The 26,038-nt window shown below is 50.9% G+C and overlaps 2 protein-coding genes across 3 annotated transcripts; one reads left to right on the forward strand and one right to left on the reverse strand.

Moving 5' to 3' along the window:
- Window positions 1-2,184: 2,184 nt before the first annotated feature.
- On the forward strand, window positions 2,185-11,770 carry GTF3A (general transcription factor IIIA). The gene is made up of 9 exons (XM_029048397.2): window positions 2,185-2,376; window positions 3,584-3,684; window positions 4,904-5,000; window positions 6,307-6,395; window positions 7,237-7,310; window positions 8,465-8,545; window positions 9,623-9,852; window positions 10,953-11,012; window positions 11,512-11,770. Exons 1-9 carry the CDS (start codon window positions 2,221-2,223, stop codon window positions 11,680-11,682), a joined length of 1,059 nt encoding a protein of 352 aa, XP_028904230.1. The 5' UTR covers window positions 2,185-2,220; the 3' UTR covers window positions 11,683-11,770.
- Window positions 11,162-25,816, reverse strand: MTIF3 (mitochondrial translational initiation factor 3). Of its 2 annotated transcripts, none has more exons than XM_029048398.2 (5): window positions 25,800-25,816; window positions 16,912-16,995; window positions 14,705-15,171; window positions 13,822-13,979; window positions 11,162-11,979 (listed from the first exon to the last, which is right to left on the reverse strand). In XM_029048398.2, exons 3-5 carry the CDS (start codon window positions 15,168-15,170, stop codon window positions 11,752-11,754), a joined length of 852 nt encoding a protein of 283 aa, XP_028904231.1. In that variant the 5' UTR covers window position 15,171; window positions 16,912-16,995; window positions 25,800-25,816; the 3' UTR covers window positions 11,162-11,751. The 2 variants fall into 2 exon arrangements, with proteins under 2 accessions (XP_028904231.1, XP_016082256.1); XM_016226770.3 differs by lacking the exon at window positions 25,800-25,816 and adding an exon at window positions 18,545-18,638.
- Between the last annotated feature and the right edge of the window lie 222 nt (window positions 25,817-26,038).

Genomic DNA, 26,038 nt, shown 5'->3' on the forward strand with positions numbered 1-26,038 from the left:
TCCAAACGACAGCTACCGGCGCTCAAGAACGGAGCCCAGCCGGTTCCGAGCGGCCCGGGGTCGATCTTTACCTGCACACGATGTGGACGGGTGGGATGACTGGTTCCTTGGTCCTCCATCAGCTTGAGGCTGGCTCTGGCCGAAAAATTCTGGCAGATTCAATATGCCCTCCAGCTGAAGCTCATACCTGGACAGATGCGTAAGAGAGCCAGATTATTAATGTTGCTTCAAAATGGAAACTAAGAATTACTAATTACTAAATTAGCAATTACTAATCACTCCTATCCGACAATCACTCTCCCCACTTTCAAAGCCTTTTTGAAGGCCCATCTCCTCCAAGAGGCCTTCCCTGACTAAGCCCTCTTTTCCTCTTCTCCAACTCCCTTCTGTGTCACCCTGACTTGTTCCCTTTATTCATTAGACTGTGAGCCCGTCATTGGGCAGGGATTGTCTCTATCTGTTGCCGAATTGTCCATTCCAAGCGCTTAGTACAGTGCTCTGCACATAGTACGCGCTCAATAAATGCTATTGAATGAATCCTCCCAGCCCCAGGGCATTTATGTACAGATCTGTCATTTATTTATATTGTCTGTCTTCCCCTCTAGACTTTAAACTCATTGTGAGCAGGGCATGAGTCCATTTATCGTTCTATTGTACTCTCCCAAGCGCTTAGTACAGTGCTCTGCTCACAGTAAGCACTCAATAAAAACGATTGAATTAATTGAATGGGCAGGGAACATGTCTACCAACCGCTATATTTCATTCAATAGTATTTATTGAGCGCTTACTATGTGCAGAGCACTGTACTAAACGCTTGGAATGGACAAATCGACAATTTCCTCTCCCAAGCAATTGGTACAGTGCTTTTCGCACAGTAAGTACTCAATAAATGATAGATTATTTGAATGAACTCCCAAGTAGCAGTTTCTGATAAGCAGCCCGGACCCTGGATATCTCAATAAAAGCGGGAAACTTTGAGAAACCTGTATAGCCTTTTTTACCACAAGATGTCTCTAGCTGATTTGGTTTGCCTTCTGACTTCCTCTAAAGAGCAACCACACAAATCCCATACTCTTAAATGTATCTCATTTCAAAAAGAAAGGTCACCCAGTTACCTCTTAATTTTGCCTTCTTTGGCTGACCAAAATGCTACCCCTGTAATCTTCATTTGATTGAAATTTTTAGACACCATTATGGGATGGTTATAGTTCATAAAAAAAAAAAACTGGCTCCCAATCATTCCCATTTTACGGCAGGTAATTTGGCAGGGATGGGACAAGCCCACAACCACTATTGAGAAGCAGCGTGGCTCAGTGGAACGAGCCCGGGCTTGGCAGAGGTCATGGGTTCGAATCCCGGCTCTGCCACTTGTCAACTGTGTGGCTGTGGGCAAGTCACTTCACTTCTCTGGGCCTCAGTGACTTCATCTGTCAAATGGGGATGAAGACTGTGAGCCTCACGTGGGACAACCCGATGACCCTGTATCTACCCCAATGCTTAGAACAGTGTAACATGGCACATAGTAAGCACTTAACAAATACCAACTTTTTTTTTCTAATCCCATCTCCGCCTCTGGTCTGCTGGGTAACCTTGGGCACATCCACTTCTCTGTGCCTGTCACCTCATCTGCAAAATGGGGATTAAGGCTGTGAAGCCCCACGTGGGAGAGGGACTGCGGCCAACCTGACAAGCTTGGATCCCACCCCAGCGCTTAGTACAGTGACTGGCGTGGAGGAAGAGCTTAACAAAAGCCATCAAAATGGGCGCTGCCCTCTGCTAAGCGTTGGTACTAGTGGCTGACTAAAGGGGGGGGGCAATGGCGGCCTTTTCCCAGAAGCCTTCGCGTCAGCCCCTGGGGCTGCAGCTTGACATTGTCCTCTCAGTGGCTAATGGCGGGCGAGAGGCCAAACCCGCGTGCAGAACTGGGAGCCCGTGGTGGCCAGGGCTCGTCTCTGTTGCTGAATTCTACGTTCCAAGCGCTGTGGGCGCTCAATAAATACAACTGCCTGACTGCCAGAATGGCCGCCATGAAAGGGGCTTTCTTCATCCACGCGCCTCAGGATGGGGATTCCCCCTTGCGCATGCGCCCCAGCCGGAGTCAGGTGGCCCCGCCCTCGCGGGGGGGGGCCGGCGCCGGGGCCGTCTGCGCCTGCGCGGACGGTGGGCGGCAAGGGACATTCCGGGCCGTTCGGCGGAGCCCCGGCCTTTGCAGAAGGGAGCATGGCTGCAGGCGAGGAGCAGTCGCAGGACCAGCCGGAGGCCATCTCGGCCGCCCCTCTGCTCGCCAAGAGGTTCATCTGCTCCTTTCCCAACTGCAGCGCCAACTACAACAAGGCCTGGAAGCTGGACGCCCATTTGTGCAAGCACACCGGGGAGGTAATAATAAGAATAATAATGTTGGTATTTGTTAAGCGCTTACTCTGTGCAGAGCACTGGTCTAAGCGCAGGGGGAGATACAGGGTCATCAGGTTGTCCCAGGTGGGGCTCACAGTTAATCCCCATTTTACAGATGAGGGAACTGAGGCACAGAGAATAATAATCTTGGTATTTGTTAAGCGCTTACTCTGTGCAGAGCCACTGTTCTAAGCGCAGGGGGAAGATGCAGGGTCATCAGATTGTCCCACGGGAGGCTCACAGTCCTCATCCCCATTTTACAGATGAGGGAACTGAGGCACAGAATAATAATGTTGGTATTTGTTAAGCGCTTACTATGTGCAGAGCACTGTTCTAAGCGCTGGGGGAGATTCATCTGTAAAATTGCCGAATTGTCCATTCTAAGCGCCTTATCAACAAATACCAACATTAGCAGCATGGCTCAGTGGCAAGAGCCCGGGCTTGGGAGTCAGAGGTCATGGATTCGAATTCCGCCTCTGCCACTTGGCAGCTGTGGGACCGTGAGCAAGTCACTTCACTTCTCTGGGCCTCAGTGACCTCGTCTGTAAAATTGCCCCATTGTCCATTCTAAGCGCTTTATTAACAAATACCAACATTAGCAGTGTGGCTCAGTGGCAAGAGCCCGGGCTTGGGAGTCAGAGGTCATGGATTCGAATTCCGCCTCTGCCACTTGGCAGCTGTGGGACCGTGAGCAAGTCACTTCACTTCTCTGGGCCTCAGTGACCTCGCCTGTAAAATTGCCCCATTGTCCATTCTAAGCGCTTTATTAACAAATACCAACATTAGCAGTGTGGCTCAGTGGCAAGAGCCCGGGCTTGGGAGTCAGAGGTCATGGGTTCGAATGCTGGCACAGCCACTTGTCAGCTGTGTGACTTTGGGCAAGGCACTTCACTTCTCTGTGCCTCAGTTACCTCATCAGTAAAATGGGGATTAAGACTGTGAGCCCCACGTGGGACAATCTGATTACCTTCTATCTACCCCAGTGTTTAGAACAGCGCTTGGCACATAGTAAGCACTTAACAAATACCATCATCCTCATCATCATTATCAGCGCAGAATTAGCAGACCTGTTCTCTGCCCATAACGAGCTTCCAGTCCACAGGGGGAGACAGACATTAATATGAATAAACAAGTAATTTGTAAATACTGTAACAGTAACCAAGTTGATTTTCTTTCTTTATCCTGCCAGAGACCATTCGTTTGTGACTATGAAGGCTGTGGCAGAGCCTTCATCCGCGACTATCACCTCTCCCGCCACTCCCTCACACACAGCGGCGAGAAGCCATTCACGTAAGTGAGGCTTGGGCTGTTTTTTGGGTAATGGGGCTGAGGGAGGAAATTGATATTCCTCTGGTCGCTCGGACTGAGGTGAGTTCAGCTCCCCGAATTGTGCCCATCTGCCCGAGCTCTTGATGCTCTCAGACAGGCCCTTTGCTGATTTTGTCCAGGTACCTAGGCTTTGCCATTCTGTTTTTCCCACTCTGTGCTTTATTTAGTTTTTAAATGGCATTTGTCAAGCACTTACAATGTACCTGACACTGATCTAGCTGGGGTAGATAGAAGGTAATCAGTTTGAACACAGTCCATGTCCCACATGGGACTCACGGTCGTAATCCCCATTTTACCGACGAGGTAACTAAGGCACTCAGAATTGTGACTCGCCCAAGGTCCCGTGGCAAAGCTGGGACTAGAATCCAGGGCCTTTTGACTCCCAGGCTCATGCTTTGTCCACTAGCCCATGCTGCCTAGACTGTAAGCTCATTAATAATAATAATAATAATAATGTTGGTATTTGTTAAGCGCTCACTGTGTGCAGAGCACTGTTCTAAGCTCTGGGGGAGATACAGGGTAATCAGGTTGTCCCACGTGAGGCTCACAGTTAATCCCCATTTTACAGATGAGGTAACTGAGGCACAGATTAGTGAAGTGACTTGCCCACAGTCACACAGCTGACAAGTGGCAGAGCCGGGAGTTGAACACATGATCCCTGACTCCGAAGCCCAGGCTCTTTCTACTGAGCCACGCTACTTCCCATAGTGGGCATTCTCATTGTGGGCAGGGAATGTATCTGTTTATTCTTCTATTATACTCTCCCAAGCGCTTAGTACAGCGCTCTGCACAGTAGACACTCGATAAGTAGGATTGATTAATTGCTTCTCTGCTTTGAACTTCCTTCTCTTTTGGACTCCTTTTTGGCACCTGCTCAGATCTGCTAGAGCGTGGGGTTTCACTGCCCGCGTGGGATGGATGCAGCCGGGGAATCGGGGGCCATTTGTCCAGGGCCGCGCCACGGTCGGGACCGAGCGCAGGACACCGGATATAGCTTAGTTTCCGGGAACGCCGGGTTCTTTGAGATCCCGGGCTGAGGCGGGACTAGTCGGGCTCGGTCTTCCAGTCAGCTACCAAGGTGTCAGGCGCCCGTTCTGGTTTTTACCGTGTGTCAGTAGTGTTTGGTTTCTTGAGTTTGATTAAAAACCTGAAGGTAAGCCGGGCCCCGTCTGATTTCCAGATGTGCTGCCAGTGGCTGTGGCCAGAAGTTCACCACCAAGTCAAACCTGAAGAAGCACGTGCTACGCAAGCACGAAAACCAATCCAAGCGATACCCGGTAAGCGAGAGGGCGCCCTGCCAGCCTTCACCAGCTACAGGGCCCCGAGCGGTCCCTGCCTTCCGAGGGCAGCGCCGTCTCAAACTAAGTTCTCCAAGAAGAGCTGAGGTAAATGCAAGAGCGGTGAGGTCCACACAGCCAGCTGTAGGGCCCGATTCCCTGTGGTTGCCGCTGCCCCAGCTTGAAGTCGTCTGGCGTGATGGTGTCATTTCTCCGGTTCCCCCGACAGCCTGTTTCCGTGCCCGCTTCCCCTACGCTCCCTGCCCACTTCCCTGAGGGAACCACTGTCCCGAGCGTTGGGATTCGACAGTGCTCTCCTCCTGCACCCCATCGGCAGGCCCGGCCCGGGGGCTGTCGGCTGTCCCTGACATCTGGGCTACCTTCTGTGGCTATCACCTCCCATAAGGGGATCCGTTCAGGCTGTAGTTCCTGGAGACTCCATGGTCACCACTTTCCAGGACCGTGGGCATGGCCGAGGGGAAAGAGCACGCGCCTGGGAGCCAGAGGATGTGGGTTCTTATCCCAGCTCTGCCACATGCCTGCTGTGCGACCTCGGGCAAATCACTTCACTTTTCTCTGCCTCGGTTACCTGATCTGTAAAATGATTAAGGGGATTAAGTCTGTGAGCCCCGTTGGGACAGGAACTGTGTCCAACCTGATTACCTTGTATCTCCCCCAGTGCTGGGCACATAGTAAGCACCTAACAAATGCCACAATTATTATTACTAGTACTGAACTGAACATTGGTTGGCCCAGGTGCTCCTGGGACCCAAAACTAGCATAAAAAGAAATGATGGTTTTCATTAAGCACGTAGGTGCCAAGCACTGTGCTTAGTACTGGGGTAGATATACATGAAGTTGGACACAGTTCTTGCCCCACTCAGTCTAAGAAGGTGAGGGAAATAGGTAGTTTATACCTCTATTTTACAGAAGAGGAAACTGTGACCTGAGAGCGAAGTGACTTACCCGTGGTCCCACGGCGGGCCAGTGGCGGAGCCGGACCTCGAACCCGGATCTTGCATTTTCCAGTAGACCCCAGGGCTCTCCCAATGCCTCTGAGGGCCACAGGCGCTGCAGCAGAGGTGGTCAGAGAGGGGCTTGCTGGCAACTGCGACAGGGTTCCAGCTGGTGAGCGGAAGCCCCTAACTGTGCCCATGGCGGGCTCTGCCCCCACGGTACGGCCAGAGCCAGCATCCCCTGCCCTGCCACACAGCGTAGCGACTGAATTTGCGAGCTTGAATCCCGGCTCCGAATAATTCCATCCCCTGGATTTACTGTCTCCACAATAACACGTTTTTCCAAACAGTGTGACTTTGAAGGTTGTGACAAGTCTTTTAAGAAGCACCAACAGCTAAAAATCCACCAGTGCCAACACACCAATGAGCCACTATTCCAGTAGGTATTTGAAGATCACTGAAATGATTTCATTAGGGAGCGTAATTTGGGAGAGACCTCATATAAGCGTGAGGGTGGAAGGCGGGACTCGAAATGGATTGGGCCTTCGTGTGGGCACGTCTCCATCTCCTTCCTCTCCCTGAGTCCCCGGGAAATAATGTCTGATGTTCAGCCAGTTGAAGTGGACTTCGAAGGATCCATTTTTTGTTTTTTTTAATGGCTTGGAGACAGATTAAACTAGGATCGGCTAGGACAGATAACAAAGATGAAGGTAAAAGATAAAGTCCCATGAGGGAAAGTGAAGTTGGAGTTGGTCAGTGTGGAGGAGAAGAAAGCGGTCGGACTACCAGGCTTTGTCATAGGGCAGGAAGCTGAGTAGAGATCCCGGGGTGGTGACTCCAGCAGGAGAATTCCATCGTGCCGAGGGGAGGACCAGGGGAGGGGACCCGAGGGAGGCCACACATCCTCGGCTCTAGAAAGGGCTTGGAAAATAGAAGAGATCCAACTGCCCCCATGGTCTGCCTTCCGGGGATAGGGATGGAGCGTGCGCGTGTCTCCTGCTTTGTTCACGGGTCTGTTTGGCCCATCCCAAACTCAGACCTGGGCTCCGCTTGGCCATTCCCCTCTTGGATCTGCCACCAGAAACAGGCTCCCTCAAGAGAGCCAGGGAGAGAGAGGACAGGAGGGAGGGAGGAAAGGAGAGAAGAGGGGAGAGGGATCAGTGTCCGCTGTGCAGCGGAGGTTGGCGGAGGACTGGGGTGAAGGAGGGCCGGATGGGAACCTGGGTTCTGAGGTGTGAGCCGAGCTGGGATGGCCTGATGCTGGGCGTTTCCACATGTAGGTGCCACCACGAAGGGTGCGGAAAACACTTTGCTTTCCCCGGCGGTCTGAAGCGCCATGAGAAGATGCATGCAGGTAGCTCTGCTGTTTGATTGAGGCACTTGGGATCAATCAGATGTATTGAGTGTTGAGTGGGTGCAGAGCACTGTGCTAAGGGCTTGGGAGAGTAAACTGTATAACAGATACATTCCTTGCTGACATTGAGTTTAACAGTCTAGAGGGAGAGATAGACCTTAACATAAATAAATAACTTTCAGATATGTACATAAGTGCTGTGGGGCTGAGGGAGGGTGGTGAATAAAGGGAGCAAATCAGGGCAATGTAGAAGGGAGTAGCAGAAGGAAATGAGGGCTTAGAGAAGGCATCTTGGAGGAGTTGTGCCTTCAAGTAAGACTTTGAAGATGGGGAGAGTAATTGGGATGAAGTAAATTGATAAAAATATAACAGCGTGTGTCTGCCCAGAATCCTACTACTTCTTCCATCTGGGGGGGAAGAAAAGGCAAACTCTTTAGGGAAGACAATATAGTCTAGGTCAAGGCAGAGAGAAAGTCAGTGGCAGAATTTTGCTGATTATTTGGGATCTCACACTTGGTATCAACAGGCCTTGTGGTCCTGATCTGCCAAGTTTTAAAAATGACTCCACCTCATAAGGGGGTTTGATTTATTGATTATAAAATCAGTCAGTCAGTGGTATTTTTGGGCCCTTTATACGGAAGGCTAGGCACCGTACTAAGAATTAGGACATGTACAACAAAGCAAAGTGTGGTTCCCTGCCCTCGAGCTTCCACTCTAACCGGCGGGAGGACAGACAAAATGATTTGTAGTAATGGGAAAGGGAGGAAGAATGAGGGTATAGTCGGTGGTATTAGGAATGTCAGGATGAGCCAGCTGGATGTACCAAACTAGACCTCTGCACCGATGCCAAGGATCGGGACCAGATCGAGCCTACGACTCTCTTTTCTAAGTTTAGGACACACCCACGTGAAGGGAGGTTGAGGGAAGAGGGCCTCAGAGGGGGTTGAAACTGGGGAACCCATTTTTCAATGATTTTGGGAAAGAGAGAGTCGTGGGGGATAGCTTCTCAGCCATGCTGGTGAGCTAAGCTGCTTTAAACTGCTAGAGGTGAAAATGGAAGTGACGGAATTGAGCTGTGAAACTGCCTGACTAATGTTAACTTGGGCATAGCAATGACTGCACAAATTAGAAACTAATTGTTCTTTTAAAAACAGGGTACACCTGCAGAAAGGGGTGTTCCTTTGTGGCCAAAACATGGACAGAACTCCTGAAACACATGAACGAAAGCCACAAGGGTAAGTTCCTAAAATGGTGCAGGGAGTAAATCAAATGGAAAGAATTTGGGCCTCGCCACTAAATGCTCGATGAATTCGGATTGATTTTCAGATGAGGAAACTGACTTCCCGACTTCCAGGTTCTTTCCATTAGATCACACTGTTTCTCCTTACCTTTCTGGCTCTCGCTTCCCGGTATCCCCCAACTGAGACCGTTAGCTTCAGCCCAACAAGCCTGCTCAGACTGGGCCTCCTGTTTGGAACGGTCTCCTCCCTGTTCTCTGTTCAGCCCCAATTCCCTTTTCGCCTTCAAAGCTCTAGATCCTCCCAGCCTTTGAGAAACTGCTCTTGATTAACCTTGCTTCCAGCTCTGCCCTTGCACTTTGATTTTGATGTGCAGTGACTCTTCTTCCGTGCCTTTGTCCTGGACCATCTGGGTCTTTTGGGATGTGAAGCTGGGGAAACTGGATGCTCCTTATCTCCCCCTCTCCAACCCAGCCCCTGCAAACTGTGATTTGAGTGCTCACAGTTGGGATGGTCCATTTTAACTTCACCTTCTTCGGTGCTGTGTGAAATCTGGTTGCTAGGCCTGGGAAGAAAGAGGAGATGGCGCGGGCACAACCTGGGGTTGATGTTTATAAAGCAACACATACAGCTGTATCAATTTGCATTAGGTCCCTCATAAAATGGGAAGGAAGGAAGGCCTCGACTTGGCTGCGTGTTTTCTGCATCCCTGAGTCGACAGGGAGAAAGAGGAGGAGGAAGTTTGAGCCTTGGTCTGCTCCAAGGATTTCCCTCCCCATTCCAATATTTGAAGGGAGAGGGAGTTACTGTTGAGGGAAGAGTGTGAACAAGGGGACTGAGAACGTGAACTAGAGTGGGACAAAGTGTGATCTGGGGATAAGTGAGGGGAGAGAATGATAGGAGGGCCTTCAAGCCAGTGGTCAGGAGTCCCAAGCTTGAGGATGGTCTCTATCGGAAGAGACGGGCCGGACGGTATAACTGGGAGCCAAGGTACTTGGGGTTTAATTTGTCTGAGACTCATGTTTGTGCTGAAACCCCGTCTTGCATGTCTTCCCCTTCTCCCGCCTCCTCCAGAACAGCTAGAGTGTGAAATATGTGGCAGAATATTTAAGCGCAAAGATTACCTTAAGCAGCATGAGAAAATTCACCAGGCAGAAAGGGAGGTGTGCCGCTGCCCGAGGGAAGGCTGCGGGAGAACCTACACCACCGTGTTTAACCTCCAGAGCCACATTCTTTCGTTTCACGAGGAGTTGCGGCCGTTTCTGTGTGAACACCCCGGCTGCGGGAAAAGGTTTGCGATGAAAGTAAGTAGCTGTGTTCCCTGACCCGCTCCACATACCACCACCCACCGTCGATCCTAGTTCCCTGCAGGTGTTCTTTACGATTTGGGCTTTCGGGTGCCATCCCTGTTCTCGATGGTGCTGTAGAGTTTCCTCGGGCTTCAGCCCTTCCCTTTGGAAGTATCTTCACTGACAAATAGAGTGACTGGAGCCCATTACGATTTAGCTTTGACAATGGCAGATTTGTTTATCAGAGATATTGACATCTCTAGTTCCGTTAGCACAGCGTGCCTTTTGGCTGACAGGTTATGCTAAGTATATTTATATATAGGCACAAAATCTAATTTAAAATTTTTCATTATTCATGCCAGGCCAATGGCTGTATAATCATGTATTTGTGATATTGTGTCTTTGACACATTAAAATTATTTTGGGGACACATTAGTGTCCTTCCCATAATTTCGTATGGGAAACTACTTTGTTTTGCCCTCTTAGGCTTAACACTCCAAAAGTACCTGTGAATAGGGGGTGTTGGAGAAGTGGGGATTTTTGGCGTTTGGTTAAAAGCCTTCTCCCTGCTATTGTGGTGATACGTTTGATTTCCGGGACTACAGTCTTTTTTGAACGCTTAGTCTGGTGGGTTCAGTTCAATGTATTTTTTATCCCCAGGTGTTCGGAATGGCACACTCCAAATGAACGGGGTTTCCCCCACTTCCATGATTTGACCAGAGGAGTTGGGGGAGAATCTAGCCAGGACTCTAAGAGTGCATGGTTTGCATTTTTGCGGAACCCTGCACTCGAGTAAACGGGCGTTGGAGTACTCACCGTGTCAGACGCCATACACAATGGTTTTATTTGGACACCGTGTCCAAGACAGGCTTGCGTTGACAGAATGTTCCCCAGTGCCCTCGATCCATCAGTGCTATTTGCGTTGCACTCTGTCAATGCGCTGGCCTTCCCCAGAATCTCTGGAGCCTAGCAGAAACAGGCCCAGGGACCCACTGCGTTCGTTCTCTCAGAGCGGTGAGAGACCAAACCGCAGAGAGTCCCTCAGGAATTGGGCACGTGATGAGGGGATTTCAGCTTTGCTCTCTCTAACCTTGTCCTCCCCCGTCTCGTTGCAGCAAAGTCTCACTCGGCACGCAGTGGCACACGATCCCAACAGGACGAATCTGAAGAGCCAAGTAAGTCCAAATGGCCGGGTGGGGAGGGGGGGAGTCTGGGGATCCCTGTGTCAGCTGTGAGGAAGTTTCAGAAGACCTTTTTTCTGACATCAGAGGCCAGGCCACTCGGTAAAGGTCGTTGAGGTGTTTGTACAAAATACAGTGTCAACTTTGCTTTGATACTTGAGTTTATTGTAAGAAAGGAATGCTGAATGCGAGCCTGTACCGCTACGGGCGACTCGCTCAGCTGACCCGGGGCCTTCTGGGTGGCCAGGAAACTGCAAATGGTGCCCACACTGACAGTTCTAGAAAGTTCACCCAGTGACACAGATGTCTGGGTTCTCGATGGAAGCCTGGCGGGGGTGGACAGGGCTCACAAAGAATAAAAAAAAAAAATCGGCCAACCCCGAGGGACCAATTACATAAATTTCTAGCGACCAACCGGGCGAATCAGCTGAATTTCCTTCTTAAAATAGCAACTCAGTGTTGTCTGCCACGGTTGTGTGTTTTCTCCTGGCAGGTGAAGCGACCTCGGAGCAAGCGGACGCTGGCCTCTCGCCTCAGTGGGTACATCCCTCCCCGCCCTGGACCTGGAGGCGACGCTGAGGCCCCTCTGCCTGGAAGTGACACGGGGCTGCCCCACGGCGAAGTCAACACGTTCCCGACTGTGGCGACCTTGACCCTGGGCTAGTGAGCCTGCGAGCAGGCCCGGTCCGGCTGGCTCTCGCTTGGATTGCGCTGTATTTTCCCTTAGTAAACATCATTGCTGCAGGCTGTCAGACCCACAGGGCTCATTCCCGCTTTTCTCGAGGGACGGACCTTGGCCATCTTGCTTTTCTTCCTGAGTTTTCTTATATTCAGTGATTTCCCTTTTGCTCATGGCCCGGAGGACACATGTGGCCACTCTTCCGTCTTTGATCACTCGGGGCTTCGAGGAGAAGGTCGTCAAGATCGGGACAGCCTGGAGGATCTCATCGAAGAGCCCCTCCTAAGGACAGGGGGAGACAGAAATCTGGCTCTGTGGAGATCTGGTGTGTGAATGGAGATAAGCATGACTTCCCCACAGACCGTCAGAGGGGCCGGGGCTCCAAATTCAATCAAACAGTGGTATTTATTGAGCACTTATCAGGTGCAGAGAGAACAGTACAACAGAGTTAACAGACACATTCCCCGCCCATAACGCGCTTACAGTCTAGAGGGGGAGGCAGACATTAACATGAATATATAATTTAGAGCTATGTACCCAAGTGCTCTGGGGTTGGGGCGAGTATCAAATGTCCAGAGATCACAGATCCAAATGTGTAGATGGCACGAAAGGGAGAGGGAGCCAGGGGAAAAGAGCTTAATTAGGGGAGGTCTTTTGGGAAAAGATGTGACCTTAATGTTCTGAAGGTGGAGAGTGGTAGTCTGGCGTATATGGAGGGGAGAGGGATTCCCAGGATAAGGGGGGGAATTGGGAAAGGGGTCAGTGCTGAGAGAAGGGATCGGGGCATGGTGAATAAGGCTGGCTCTAGAGGAGCAGAGGGTGCGGGCTGGGCTGGAGTAGGAGATCGATGAGATAGGAAGGGGCAAGGTGATTGCTTTAAAGCCAAGGGTGAGGAGTTTCTGTTGAATACTTGGGGGTGCTGTGGTTAGGCCCCATTTCTGCCCGTGGACCTGCTGCTGCAGTGACTGTATGCTCCTTTTAAGTCAGGATTGTGTCTCCCACACCTGTTGCATTCTCCCAAGGGCTTAGTACAAAGTTCTGCACAAAGTAAGGGCTCAGTAAATACCACTGACAGATGGACTCTAAGCTCCATAACTTTCTGAGGGGTGATAACACTCTGCCTGCAATTTCCTTGGGCATGGAGTAGCAGAAATAGTGGTGATGGGCATCATAGTTCAGATATTTGAACAGCTACCAAATGCAATACACTGAAAGTGAAACAGAGGGTCAAGATAGGTCGCCTGCCCATGAGGAGTTAGCAATCGAATGCTCTATCCACTAGACTACACTCAGTTATTATTATTGAATACCTAGCACCATGCTAATGAACCTTTTTTTCCAAATACTGTAATTCTCTGAACATTCTGAAAATGATCTTTTGATTGCTTTGCAAATAAAACCTGTCTCCAATCACTATAGGAATTCAAGCCAAAAATTCCCTTCAATTTCTTCATTACCCTTAACCATCCAGAAACCACCGTATTAGGCCCTAGCACTTTGGTGCTTATTTAGTACCATCGTCAACACTTTATGGATACATTTAGCCAATTCTCATATGCCCCTTCCCCATGCCAACTCGACAGGCGGGCGCAGAAGGCTGGGCACTATGCAAAGATCAGCACCTACTCCTTTAAGCAGAAGCTGGGTTTTTCCAGTGAGTTTCTAATCCTGAACAAGCTATGAAATTGGGCATCTTTCCATGGTTCTCCAGAGGGGTGAGAAAACGGTGGTTCTGTCGGTGCTCAGCGACCAAAGCCAAACCCTTCCTGCTGCCAGGCGGCACGTAAGCAGGACAAGAGTGTGGATGACTCCATGCAACCCATCCCCACTATGGCAAAAAATCAACTCCAATTACCGTGCTTCAGGGCAGTAAGCTGTCCCCCCTCCCCATCTGTGCTGTCACGACAGCAGTACCTGACGGCAGCTATGCTGTTGAGAGGCACCCCGCTTATTTTTGTCAGGGCCTACGTAGCGGGTTCTGGGGTGGGGGAGGCCCTGCCACTCCTTCCCTCCCTCTTCCCCACACACAAATGACTCTCAGAGACAGCAAGACCCCTCAGGCCTACTACATCACACAAACCCAACGGGTGACGGGGGGTGGGACCAGAGCCTGCTTCAGCTTACCAGGTTATGTTCCTCTTCCTTTACAAACTTCCCTTTCTTTATGGTAATTCGGACTTGATGCTTCTTCTCGATCCATTCCTGAATCTGTTTTGTCTTCGTGTGTAAATCGTGTTGCGTGATGCTTGAGGAAAAAGTCAACTCCTTCAGCTGGGTAGGTCCTGGGGAAAGAGAAGCCTTAGAATGGGATGGGGAAGGTTTCAGGCGGGGGTCAAGGACAGTTGGTGCTCGGGCAGGGGCCTGTTGGGGACAGTTTGGAAGGGGGTGAGGGTGTCGAGCCAGGGCCCTGTGACAAAACATACACCTAAACCACGTCTCTTTTCAACCCGGCCGGTTTCCCAGAGTGACCCGAAATGATTTCTCGTGGTGGGAGCCCTTGCCTGTGCCTGCCCGCTGCCTGGACCACAGGGCATTTACTGATTAACAGCTGATGCCCGGGAGGGCAGGTACCCCTGCTGTGCACCACCCACAACCCCACCTCCAGCTGGCCTGGTTACCGGGCCTGCCGTAAAGCCCAGCGGAGGGGAAGGGGACCAGAAGAGGCCCAGGTTTCACCACCCACTGAAACCTTCCGAATGAAGGGCTGCCCGAGTGAAGTCAGTCGTATTTATTGAGCGCTTACTGTCATTCAATTCTATTTATTGCAGAAAACTGTACTAACCGCTTGGGCGAGTACACTACAACAGTTAAAATCTGCTTGCCGGCCCCGACCCAAAGAGCCGGGGGGCAGGGTCGGTCAAGGCATTTACTTGCTCGGCCCGGGGGACGGCAGGTGCGATCTGACGTCGGGGAAGCTATGTGCCAGCCTGGGAAAGGTCCCGGTGGGGGTCTGGGCCTCATGTCCCGTCGCCCTCCCACCTCCCCTTGCCCCCGGGGCAGTCCCTACCAGTCTGGGACTTGGCCTTGCTCTTCTCCCTGAGGCGGAGACGTTCCTCGTGGATCTGGCTCCCGGTGAGTAGTTGATAGAGCGGGGGCTCGGTGGCGGGCCGCAGCAGGACCAGCCTCAGCCCACGCTCCTCCATGAGGCGGATCACATCCGCCCGGTGCATGGCTCCCAGGTCCTCCCCCTGCTCGTCCAACACCTGCAGGATGCGGTGCTGGATCTTCCTGCCCACGTTGCTGAACGTCGGTTTGGACGGCGTCTTCCTCCCCCGCGGTTCCTCCACCACCGCCTCATCCGTCGAACAGAAGGGCCGGGCAAGCAGGGGCTTGGCCCCGGGGGTCCAGGCCACTGGCCACAGCGGGCCCGGTGCCAGCCTCTGCAGGACGCACGCGCCCACGCGGCTACCGCCGTGGACGATGGTGGCCTTCGGGGCCCGGGGCAGCAGCTTCTGCAGGCACAGGGCCGCCATGCTGAGAGAGCAGGGAGGAGCGCTAATTAAACCCGGCTGGCTGGTGCCTTTCGCCGGCGCCCCGCTGGGGCACATCCACCCCAATGTGCCGGGAGGGTCGACACGACGGTCGTGTTCCCCCTCCAAGCCCCAAGGGACCCATCGACCAGGAATCAATCAATCAATGGAATTTACTGAACGCTTACTGTGTGCAGAGTACTGTACTAAGCTCTTGGGACAGTACGGTATAACGATATAAGAGATATATTCCCTGCCCACAACAAACTTAAAGTCTAGAGGGAGACTCACCCAGCCCCTCTGTGCCTAGATGGGTCTCCTACATATCCTTAGGGTTTGGCCCAGTGGCCCCCGGTTCTACCCCTCGTGACATTCTCCAGAGCGCTCGGAGGTCTGGACCTGTGGGGGTGGTCCAGGGCCCCAGCAATCTATTCTATTACTAATATTAATAATAATAGTGGTATTTTTTAAGTGTTTTTTATGTACCAAGCCCCGAACTAGGCGCTGAGGTAGATAGAAGATAAGCAAGTCCCACACGGGACTCAAATTCAAAGTAGGAGGGGGAACAGTGTCGAATCCCCATTTTGCGAATGAGGGAACTGCAGCAGAGAAGTGAGGTGATTTGCCCAAGGTCACACAGCAGGCAAGTGGCAGAGAAGGGCCAGGCCCGTGTTCCACGTGCAGGCCACTGTATTTAGTGCTTGGGAAAGTATAATTTAACAGAGTAGGTAGCCACATTTTCTGCCCACAACAGACTTACAGTCTAGAACTTACAGCACACCCCACCTACATGAGGTAATGGTGGTGCTCCCTTTCCGGATGCTCGGAACCATTTCCTGCTCTTCTTCTACCGTGGAGCAGGTAGTGACCGGGAAGGGTGGGGTTGGGGAGGGGGAAGGGACCCCGGGCAACTCCTACAGGCAAGGAGACAGTCACGAGGGGCAGGTTGTCCAATGAAGACACCAGCAGCCAGCACCCCCAGTGCCCTGCCCTTAGATCACAAGTATCCCCGCAAGGGACGGGGACAATGACTGATTCTCTCCCAGCGCTTTGCACGGTGCTTGGCGCACAGTAAACTCTTAAAACTACTTATTACTACTGCTGGTGCTTGGGTCAGGCGAAGAGAGCTGGTAGATCCAGAGTGCCCGGTGCCACAGTGAGCAGCAGACGATGAGGGGCACACCCCCTTCGCCCCTACACGCCACAGAAAATGGCAGGTTGCCAAGGCTGGAGCCCCTGGGCGCTTTGGGAAAGGCACGGTTCTGACCCGGGTCCTCACCGGCAGGGGGATGGATGTTTGGAAGAGGACTGAGAGACCCTGGGCTCCACGCTACCTCTCACTCGTGCTCCCGGCCAAGGGGACGGGGGGAGGAATTAAACCCCTCAAAGCCAGGCTTGGGACCGTCTTGTTAGGCAAGAGAGCCCCTTCGAGACCTTAACGGTTTCCAACCACAGGGCAGATATCTACCCCGGCGCTTAGAACAGTGCTTGGCATGTAGTAAGCGCTTAACAAATACCAACATTATTATTACAACAATAAAACAGACACATTCCCTGCTCACGACAAGCAATGTGTGACCTTGAGCAAGTCATTTCACCTCTCTGTGCCTGTTTCCTCATTGTACCACAGAGATAAGACATCTGGCCTTTCTCCCTCTTAGACTGCGAATCCCGAATGGGTTGGGTCCAAACAGACTATTTTGAATCTGTCCCGGCCTTATGAGGAGAAGCTAGAGGTGCTTACGTTGCCTCTTGAAGCGAAGGGATTTTCCCGGACACGGATGGACGTGTGCGCACTGAAGCGCAGTCGGTCCTTCAGACGGTCATCCTGCACAGAGGAGGAGAAAGGTGAAGGAGACTTGACTGCTCATCGCAGTCGCGCTGTGAAATGAACTGATTTTAATTAACTCCCTAAAAGACAAAGACTGAAGTTTAGGGATGAAAATGGGCGACGATTCTCCCTCAGCCACCTCCAGCTTCCCTTCCCACTTGGCCAATAGCCATGAATCCTGATATCCTTCTTTACCTTGTCCCCGACCCTGTGGTCTTGTGGTTAACAAATTATATTATATTATCAGAGAAGTAGCGTGGCTCTAGTGGAAAGAGCATGGGAGTCAGAGGTCATGGGTTCGAATCCCGGCTCTGCCGCTTGTCAGCTGTGTGACTTTGGGAGGTCACTTCACTTCTCTGTGCCTCAGTTACCTCATCTATAAAATGGGGATGAAGACTGTGAGCCTCACGTGGGACAACCTGATGACCCTGTCTCTCCCCCAGCGCTTAGAACAGTGCTCGGCACATAGTAGGCGCTTAACAAATACCAACATTATTATTAAAATGGGGGATGAAGACTGTGAGCCCCACATGGGACAACCTTATGTCCTTGTCTCCTCCCCAGCGCTTAGAACAGTGCTGGGCACATAGTAAGCGCTTAACAAATACCAACATTATTATTAAAATGGGGGATGAAGACTGTGAGCCCCACATGGGACAACCTTATGTCCTTGTCTCCTCCCCAGCGCTTAGAACAGTGCTTGGCACATAGTAAGTGCTTAACACATGCCATCATCATCATTATTACGAATAGACAATAATGTTGGTATTTGTTAAGTGCTTACTATGTGCAGAGCACTGTGGTAGACATAGGGGCATCAGGTTGTTCCCACGTGAGGCTCACAGTTAATCCCCATTTTACAGATGCAGTAACTGAGGCCCAGAGAAGTGAAGTGACTTGCCCACAGTCACACAGCTGACAGGTGGCAGAGCCGGGATTCAAACCCATGACCTCTGCCTCCCAAGCCGGGGCCCTTTCCACCGAGCCACACCGCTTCTCTAATAGATACGAGCCTAATAATGTTGGTATTTGTTAAGCGCTTACTATGTGCAGGGCACTGTTCTAAGCGCTGGGGGAGATACAGGGTCATCAGGTGGTCCCACGTGAGGCTCACAGTGAATCCCCATTTTCCAGATGAGGGAACTGAGGCCCAGAGAAGTGAAGTGACTCGCCCACAGTCACCCAGCTGACAGGTGGCAGAGCCGGGATTCGAACCCATGACCTCTGCCTCCCAAGCCGGGGCCCTTTTCCCCCGAGCCAGACCGTTTCTCTAATAGATATGAGCCTAAGTGCCGAGGGAGGCAGGGTGATGCCGCAAGGACACGGCATTATTGTCAAGGGGTCGGTGATGGCTATTGACCAAAGTGCCGAGGAGGCCTATGGGTCATGGCCTCCACCTGGGCCGGCCTGGGCCTCCACGTCTTCCCCGGGCCGGGGAGGGGGAAAGGGCGGCCGCCCGGCTTCCCCGCTCGGTCGGGGGGTCGGTCGGTCAGTCGATGGGTCGGTCGGGGGGGTCGTTCGGGGGGGTCCGTCCGCCCGGCTTTACCTGAGGAATAGCGCTGCGGCCTTGGCAACGGCGGCCGCCATGACGGCCGCCATAAGGGCCGCCCCCTCAGCTCCGCCCCGCCTCCGGGCCCTCAGTCACTCCCCTCTTTCACTCCCTCACTCCTATTTATTCAGTAGTATTTATTGAGCGCTTATTAAGTGCCGAGCCCTGTACTAAGCGCTTGGGATGGACAAATCGGCAACAGATAGAGCCAGTCCCTGCCCTTTGTCGGGCTTACGGTCTGAGCGCTTGGTCTGTGGGATGATAATCGTAATAACGGTGGCATTTGTTAAGCGCTTACTATGTGCAGAGCACTGTTCTGAGCGCTGGGGGAGAGACAGGGACAGCAGGGGGTCCCCCGGGAGGCTCGCAGTTAATAATGTTGGTATTTGTTAAGCGCTTACTATGTGCAGAGCACTGTTTTGAGCGCTCGGGGAGAGACAGGGACAGCAGGGGGTCCCCCGGGAGGCTCACAGTTAATAATGTTGGTATTTGTTAAGCGCTTACTATGTGCAGAGCACTGTTTTGAGCGCTCGGGGAGAGACAGGGACAGCAGGGGGTCCCCCGGGAGGCTCACAGTTAATAATGTTGGTATTTGTTAAGCGCTTACTATGTGCAGAGCACTGTTCTGAGCGCTGGGGGAGAGACAAGATCATCAGGTTGTTTCCCCCGTGAGGCTCACAGTTAATAATGTTGGTATTTGTTAGGCGCTTATTATGTGCAGAGCACTGTTCTAAGCGCTGGGGGAGAGACAGGGTCATCAGGTTGTCCCCCGTGAGGCTCACAGTTAATAATGTTGGTATTTGTTAAGCGCTTACTATGTGCAGAGCACTGTTCTAAGCGCTGGGGGAGATAGAAGATAATCAGGTTGTCCCCCGTGAGGCTCACAGTTAATAATAATAATGATGGCATTTGTTAAGCGCTTGCTATGTGCTAAGCACTCTTCTAAGTGCTGGGGGAGATACGAGGTCATCACGTTGCCCCACGAGGGGCTCACAGGCTTCATCCCCATTTTAATAATAATTATTATTATTATGGTATTTGTTAAGCGCTTACTATGTGCCAAGCACTCTTTTAAGCGCTGGGGGAAATACGAGGTCATCAGGTTGTCCCACGTGGGGCTCACAGACTTCACCCCCATTTTAATAATAATAATAATAATGGTACTTGTTAAGCGCTTGATATGTGCCAAGCATTCTTCTAAGTGCTGGGGGAGATACAAGGTCATCAGACTGACCCTCGCGGGGCTCACAGACTTCACCCCCATTTTAATAATAATAATGGTATTTGTTAAGCACTTACTATGTGCCAAGCACTGTTCTAAGCACTGGGGGAGATACAAGGTCATCAGACTGACCCATGCAGGGCTCACAGACTTCATCCCCATTTTAATAATTATTATTATTATGGTATTTGTTAAGCGCTTACTATGTGCCAAGCATTCTTCTAAGCACTGGGAGAGATACAAGGTCATCAGGTTGTCCTACGTGGGGCTCACAGACTTAATCACCATTTTATAGATGAGGGAACTGAGGGACAGAGATGTGAAGTGACTTGCCCAAAGTCACACAGCTGATAAGTGATGGAGCTGGGATTAGAACCCATGACCTCGGACTCCTAAGCCTGGACTCTTTCCACTAAGCCATGCTGCTTCTCAGAATTATAGTTTTCTAGAATTTGTATATCTCCATGATTCTATTTATCTGGATGATGCTGTCTTGTTTTGTTTTGTTCTGTTTTGCTTTGCAGTCTGTCTACCCCGTTTAGACTGTGAGCCCGTTATTGGGCAGGGATTGTCTCTGTTGCTGAACTGTACATTCCAAGCGCTTAGTACAGTTAAGCGCTCAATAAATACTATTGAATGAATGGATACATACACATCATTAATACAAATTATATTATTATGGTATATATTACATAGTATGCACTTAAGTTACAATTATTATTATTGTTAATAATAACGATACTTTCCATTTGACGGAAGAGGTAACTGAGGCACAGAGAAGTTAAGTGACTTGCCCAAGGTCACACAGCAGACATTTAGACTGTGAGCCCGTTGTTGGGCAGGGATTGCCTCGATCTGTTGCCAAATTGTACATTCCACGCGCTTAGTACGGTGCTCTGCACACAGTAAGCTAAGCGCTCGATAAATATGGCTGAATGAATGTAGCCGAGCTGGGATTAGAACCCAGGTTCTCTGACTCCCAGGCCTGTGCTCCTTCCATGAGGCCATGCTGCTCTTCTGATTATACTCCTGGTTGTATGATCCCATCAACCACGCTTAGCACTCCCTTAATAATAATAGTAATGTTGGTATTTGTTAAACACTTACTATGTGCAAAGCACTGTTCTAAGCACTGGGGTAGATACAGGGTCATCAGGTTGTCCCCCGTGAGGCTCACAGTTAATCCCCATTTTCCAGATGAGGGAACTGAGGCACAGAGAAGTGAAGTGACGTGCCCACAGTCACACAGCTGCCAAGTGGCAGAGCTGGGATTCGAACCCACGACTTCTGACTCCCAAGCCCAAGCTCTTGCCACTGAGCCACGCTGCTTCACTCAGATGTATATCGATCTACCATGGTGGTGCTAGAAATAGCACTCATTCATTCGATTATATTTACGGAGCACTTACTGCGTACAAAGCGCTGTACTAACCGCTCGGGAGAGTACAATATACAATAGACAGATACATTCCCCACCCACAGCGGGCCTACAGTCTCCTCGCCGCTGCTTCACCCCAACAGCGATGGGCTTTTGAGGTTCCTCCCACCATCCTGGCTGAAGTCAGGGTCCCACTTTGGAATAACGGAGTAGTGGGACTTCACTCTGAAATCCAAGACCATCCTACCTAGTCAGGGCTGCCTGGCCGCACTGCGGCGGTAAAGAAGAAATTAACGCAGCATCGCCGTTTTCCCTAGGGACGCCTAGCTAGGCCTGGCGGGGATGGTTCTGCCAGGGTGAGTCTCTTCTAAAAGCACCAATTCCTATCCCGACCGCGTTTTCAGATGAGGATTCCTTAGGCACACTGCTTCGTCTACACCGACGTTTAGAAACCCGGAGCTTTTGGGTTAGAAGGCTGAGGCTCCAAAAGAGCAGTGGGAAGGATGGACAATAGCCATTCAGAACGCCGCCGCCCTCCCATTTCTCCCAGCTAAGAAGTTACCCGGTCCCAGGAAGCTTGATTAGGGGACGTCCCCGAGCCCAACATCCGAGACCTGGAACGAGAAGCTTTAACCGTCCAGCTCCAAGCATCAACAGCGGCCCAGTCCTCGGATAGCGAGGTAGAGCAGGAAATTATCCGCGCGTTCTCAGGGTACAGGCCGTGCCTCGCCATTTGGGCGTCGTGCGTGTCTCCTTTGTTTACCCAGAGACCCCCGGAGAACGACTCCATCTGCAGAGCATTTATCTTTACACTCGGAGCCCCGGCCTCAGAGATATTCTCGCTAACAGTCTTCCCCTCGAGCCCCCGGTGACGGTGACTGGCAAGCCAGGAAGAAGAGGAGACTCTGCAACCGACACACACAAAGATGCCGGCTATAATACTCCCCCCGTGCATCCGTCATCTTGCTCAGAGAGAGCCCTACCACCCTTCCTGCAAATTTTCCATCACCCCTACGAATCATTTTTGACTTAGCCAGGCAGGGAGTCCATCTGAAGCTCTCGGTTTGAAAATCACGGAGGCTTTCTACAGTCCTCCACCTGCATCCCTTTTTTGGATCACAGTTCTTTATTCTCCGAAGGATGAAAACGCCGGCGTATAAAAACTCTGTTAAGCTGTCACTGTCAATGGAGTTTAAAAAAAAAAATAATGGTGGACAAAGAAGAAACAAATTGCATCTTCGAATAAGTTTCCTTCAGGCTCTTGTTAAAAGCTATAACCTCTGATGTTAACTAAATTTAACCCCTTCTGACCCTCGCGGTGGCCCTTAACCTCTCCTTTATTCTGCTTCCTGTGGGTGCTGAAGAAAACTGGCCCAGTGATTGGAAAAGCGTTTTCTGCAGCACACAAAGGCCCAGCTTCCTCGCCGCTCTGTCAGGGGGCACAGAATAGGCGGGAGGGGATCGGCACCTGGGCCGAGAAGCAGGTGACAGTGAGCCAGCGGATCGCTCTGGGACGCGTTGTAATCGTTTCTCCTCTTCAAATATCACGCTGCAGTTCGGCCCATTCAAGCCACCAAGTTCAGGTTTCCTTTGTGAGCGCGGACTTTAAACAAATTCATCTATTGCTGTTCAACTGACTGTAAAATTGGTAGATTTACTGTTGCAAAAAAAAAAAAAAGGAGCGTTCCCCCTGCCCCTCGCAGACCCCTCCCCCCTCTTCCCCTCCAGCCCCACTCTAATAAGGTCTCGGATGCATCTGTGTGAGGCGGCCAACAAAGCGGGCTTTAAACCGTGCAGCTGAACGCAGAAACTTGCACAACAAGGGTCGCTGGCTTCCACGTTCGGTGTATGGCCTACCCCGCCAGTCGGCGTGGGGGGAGTCTGGGGTGGGGGGTCCCTCCGAGGCACTCAATGTGCTTCACCAAAATTGTTCCTCACCACAAGGCCGAGGTGGGGGGGGGGGGGGTCATGCAGTCTCATTTTATGATTTTTACCAAGGGGAGAGACCCTCAGGGATGTCTGCACTAGGGGGTGGGGGAATCCAACAGACTCCCCCCGCCCCCAAATCTCAACAATGTTGCCCTTTTGGCTCTATTAAAAGCACATCTCCTCCAAGAGGCCTTCCTTGACTAAGCCCTCATTTCCTCTTCTCCCACTCCCTTCCGTGTCCCCTTTGTTCTTGGGCCTGCACCCTTTATTCTCCCCACCCTCGGCCCCACAACATTAATAAACATATCTGTAATTTACTCGTAGTAACGTCTGTCAACCCATCTAGACTGTAATCCCGTTGTAGGTGGGGAACTTTCAGTCAGTCGTATTTATTGAGCACTTACTGGGTGCAAAGCACAGTACTAAGCGCTTGGGAGAGTACGATATAACGACAGAGACATTCCTGCCCACAAGGAGCTCACGGTCTAGAGGGGGAGTGAACACGTCGCCCAACTCTTATATTCTACTCTCCCAAGTGTTTAGTAGAGTGCTGTGTACACATTAAGTGCTCAATAAATACGACTGATTAATTGCAGTACGAGTAGTATTTATTAAGCGCTTACTATGTGCCAAGCACTGTACTAAGCAACAGGAAGGTGGGAATTTGGAAACGGTCCCCACTGTTTCTAAGGAAGGAGCGAACTTCATCTGATGAACCGCGGGCTTTAACTGCGGGGTTTTTCTGGGGGTAACCCCTAAAGCATTCGGAGGAAAATGATTTACGCTAAAATATTTCTATACGAACAAAGGCTGCAGAATTCCCCCCCAGAACCAACAAGCCGGCTACTGGAAGCCTTTGTTCTGTACCTCTGGGGCTAACAGATCCATGAGCCAGGTCGCGCTTTTGCGTGCTTACATAACGGGCCTTTCTCGGAAGGCAACAGGCAAGAGCAGATGCGAGCGCTCTTCGACTCGGCAGACCGATTATTTGGCTCACCAATCCAGGGGGTTTTTAGCGATCGTTGTTCCCCCCCGCTGAGATCAGAAATGGGGAATTTAGAATTTGAGTTATGGGAAAAATCTGGTAATCTTATGTATCCTTACAAAAGAACCACACACCCATTTAATATCAATCTTTAGGCAAGCTCCGCTGTGGGTTTGGGGGAAAGAACAGAGGGGTCTGGGAATCAGGAGACCTGGGTTCTACTTCCAAATCAGACTGGAGCTGGCTAAATCAGTCAGTCAATCGTATTTCTTGAGCACTTACTATATGCAGAGCACTGTACTAAACGCTTGGAAGAGTACAATATAACAATAAAAAGACACATTCCCTGCCCGCAAGGAGCTTGCAGCCTAGAGGGGGAGAAAGACATTAATATAAGCAAATAAATAAATGACAGATATGGACATAAGTGCTGTGGGGCTGGGAGGGGGGATGAATAAAGGGAGCAAGTCAGGGCAACACAGCAGGGTGTTGGGGGAGGAGGGCAAACACTGTACATGCCCTTCGTATTGCACCGGCCCCCACCAGCCTCCTCGCGGTCTGCGCTCCGTGCACCAGGGAGAAACAGCGAAAAGTGCCTGGGCCAGGGAGTCAGAGGACCTGGGTTCTAATCCCAGCTCTAATAATTGCTTGCGGTCATTTGACTTCTCTGAGCCCCAGTTTCCTCGTCTGTAAACTGGGGACTAAATCCTCCTCCCTCTGACTTCGACTGTGAGACTCAGGAGGGACAGGGACTGTGTCCAATCTAATACACTTTTATCTACAGCGATTTAGAACAGTGCTTGACACCTAATAAGTGCTTAACGAACACCATAAAAAAAATATGGCTCCTCCTCTTCCTCTCCTTCTCTCATTTATTTTACGGTATTTGTGAAGTGCTAACTGTGCATCAGGCCCTGGGATAGATACAAGCTAATCGGGTTGGACACACTCCCTGTCTCGCATGGGGCTCATGGTCTTAATCCCCATTTTACAGATGAGGGAACTGAGGCATAGAGAAGTGAAGTGGCTTGCCCAGGGTCACACAACAGACAAGTGGCAAAGCTGGGATTAGGACCCAGGTCCTTCTGACTCCTAGGCCACAGGCTCACACTGCTTCTCGGCCATTCTCAGTCCTCTGTCCCCATTCCTCTGCCATTTCCTGATTAGGGTCTGAAAATTGGAAGTGTTGCGAATTCCTAATTCCCTCTCTTACATTTTGGTGCTCCTAACTTTTTAATTAAGCTGAGGATCGTTTAATGGTTTGTAACCTTCTTTAGTGAGCTCAGCATTGTCTTTGCAGTTGGAGAAGATATGGATATAGCTATCCTACATTTGTCATTTCCTCGGGGACGCGTGATTTTACTCTCTACGGAATGCTCCAATACCAAATTGAAAATGAAAACCTTGCTCAAAGCATTAAGAAATTAGAAATGAGATTTAAATGCTACCAACGGACTTATTTAAGATCTTCCAATACCAAAATAACAACCTTCCCTCTCATCTCCCGCCTCTCCTAGGAGAACCTGTATTATTTAATGAGGCATTTTCATCTTGCAAAATTGCCTTTGGAATGTTTTTCCCCATCATCCCACCTCTAGAAAGGTTTCGCCCCAAACCAGATCGGGTTCCACTGTAAAAGGTTTGCCGGGGGAACTTTCCCTTTCTCTAAATGGCTAAAAAGCTCTATCTTGTCCCAGAATCGCACTTCACTGATATAGGAAAAGACACTTGTGCTCACCTCATCTTCTGTGGAGTTAAAGAGAGGTGGATTTTTCCAACTCCGGAGGGAAAACCACTGAGGAGTTAAGGGCCCTCAGACCCAGCAGGCTCGCGAGAGAAAGCATCCTCAGGCCTCTGAGGAGCAGAGAGAGAAGAGAAAATGATTAACAGCTCGCCTGTCCATAGGCTTTAGAGGATGAAGGGCTGCGTATCATCATGAAGATGCTTTTGGAGGATGCTGATGGAAGAGTTTGGGGT

This window comes from Ornithorhynchus anatinus, chromosome 20 (assembly GCF_004115215.2).
Source record: "Ornithorhynchus anatinus isolate Pmale09 chromosome 20, mOrnAna1.pri.v4, whole genome shotgun sequence".
Taxonomy (NCBI): domain Eukaryota; kingdom Metazoa; phylum Chordata; class Mammalia; order Monotremata; family Ornithorhynchidae; genus Ornithorhynchus; species Ornithorhynchus anatinus.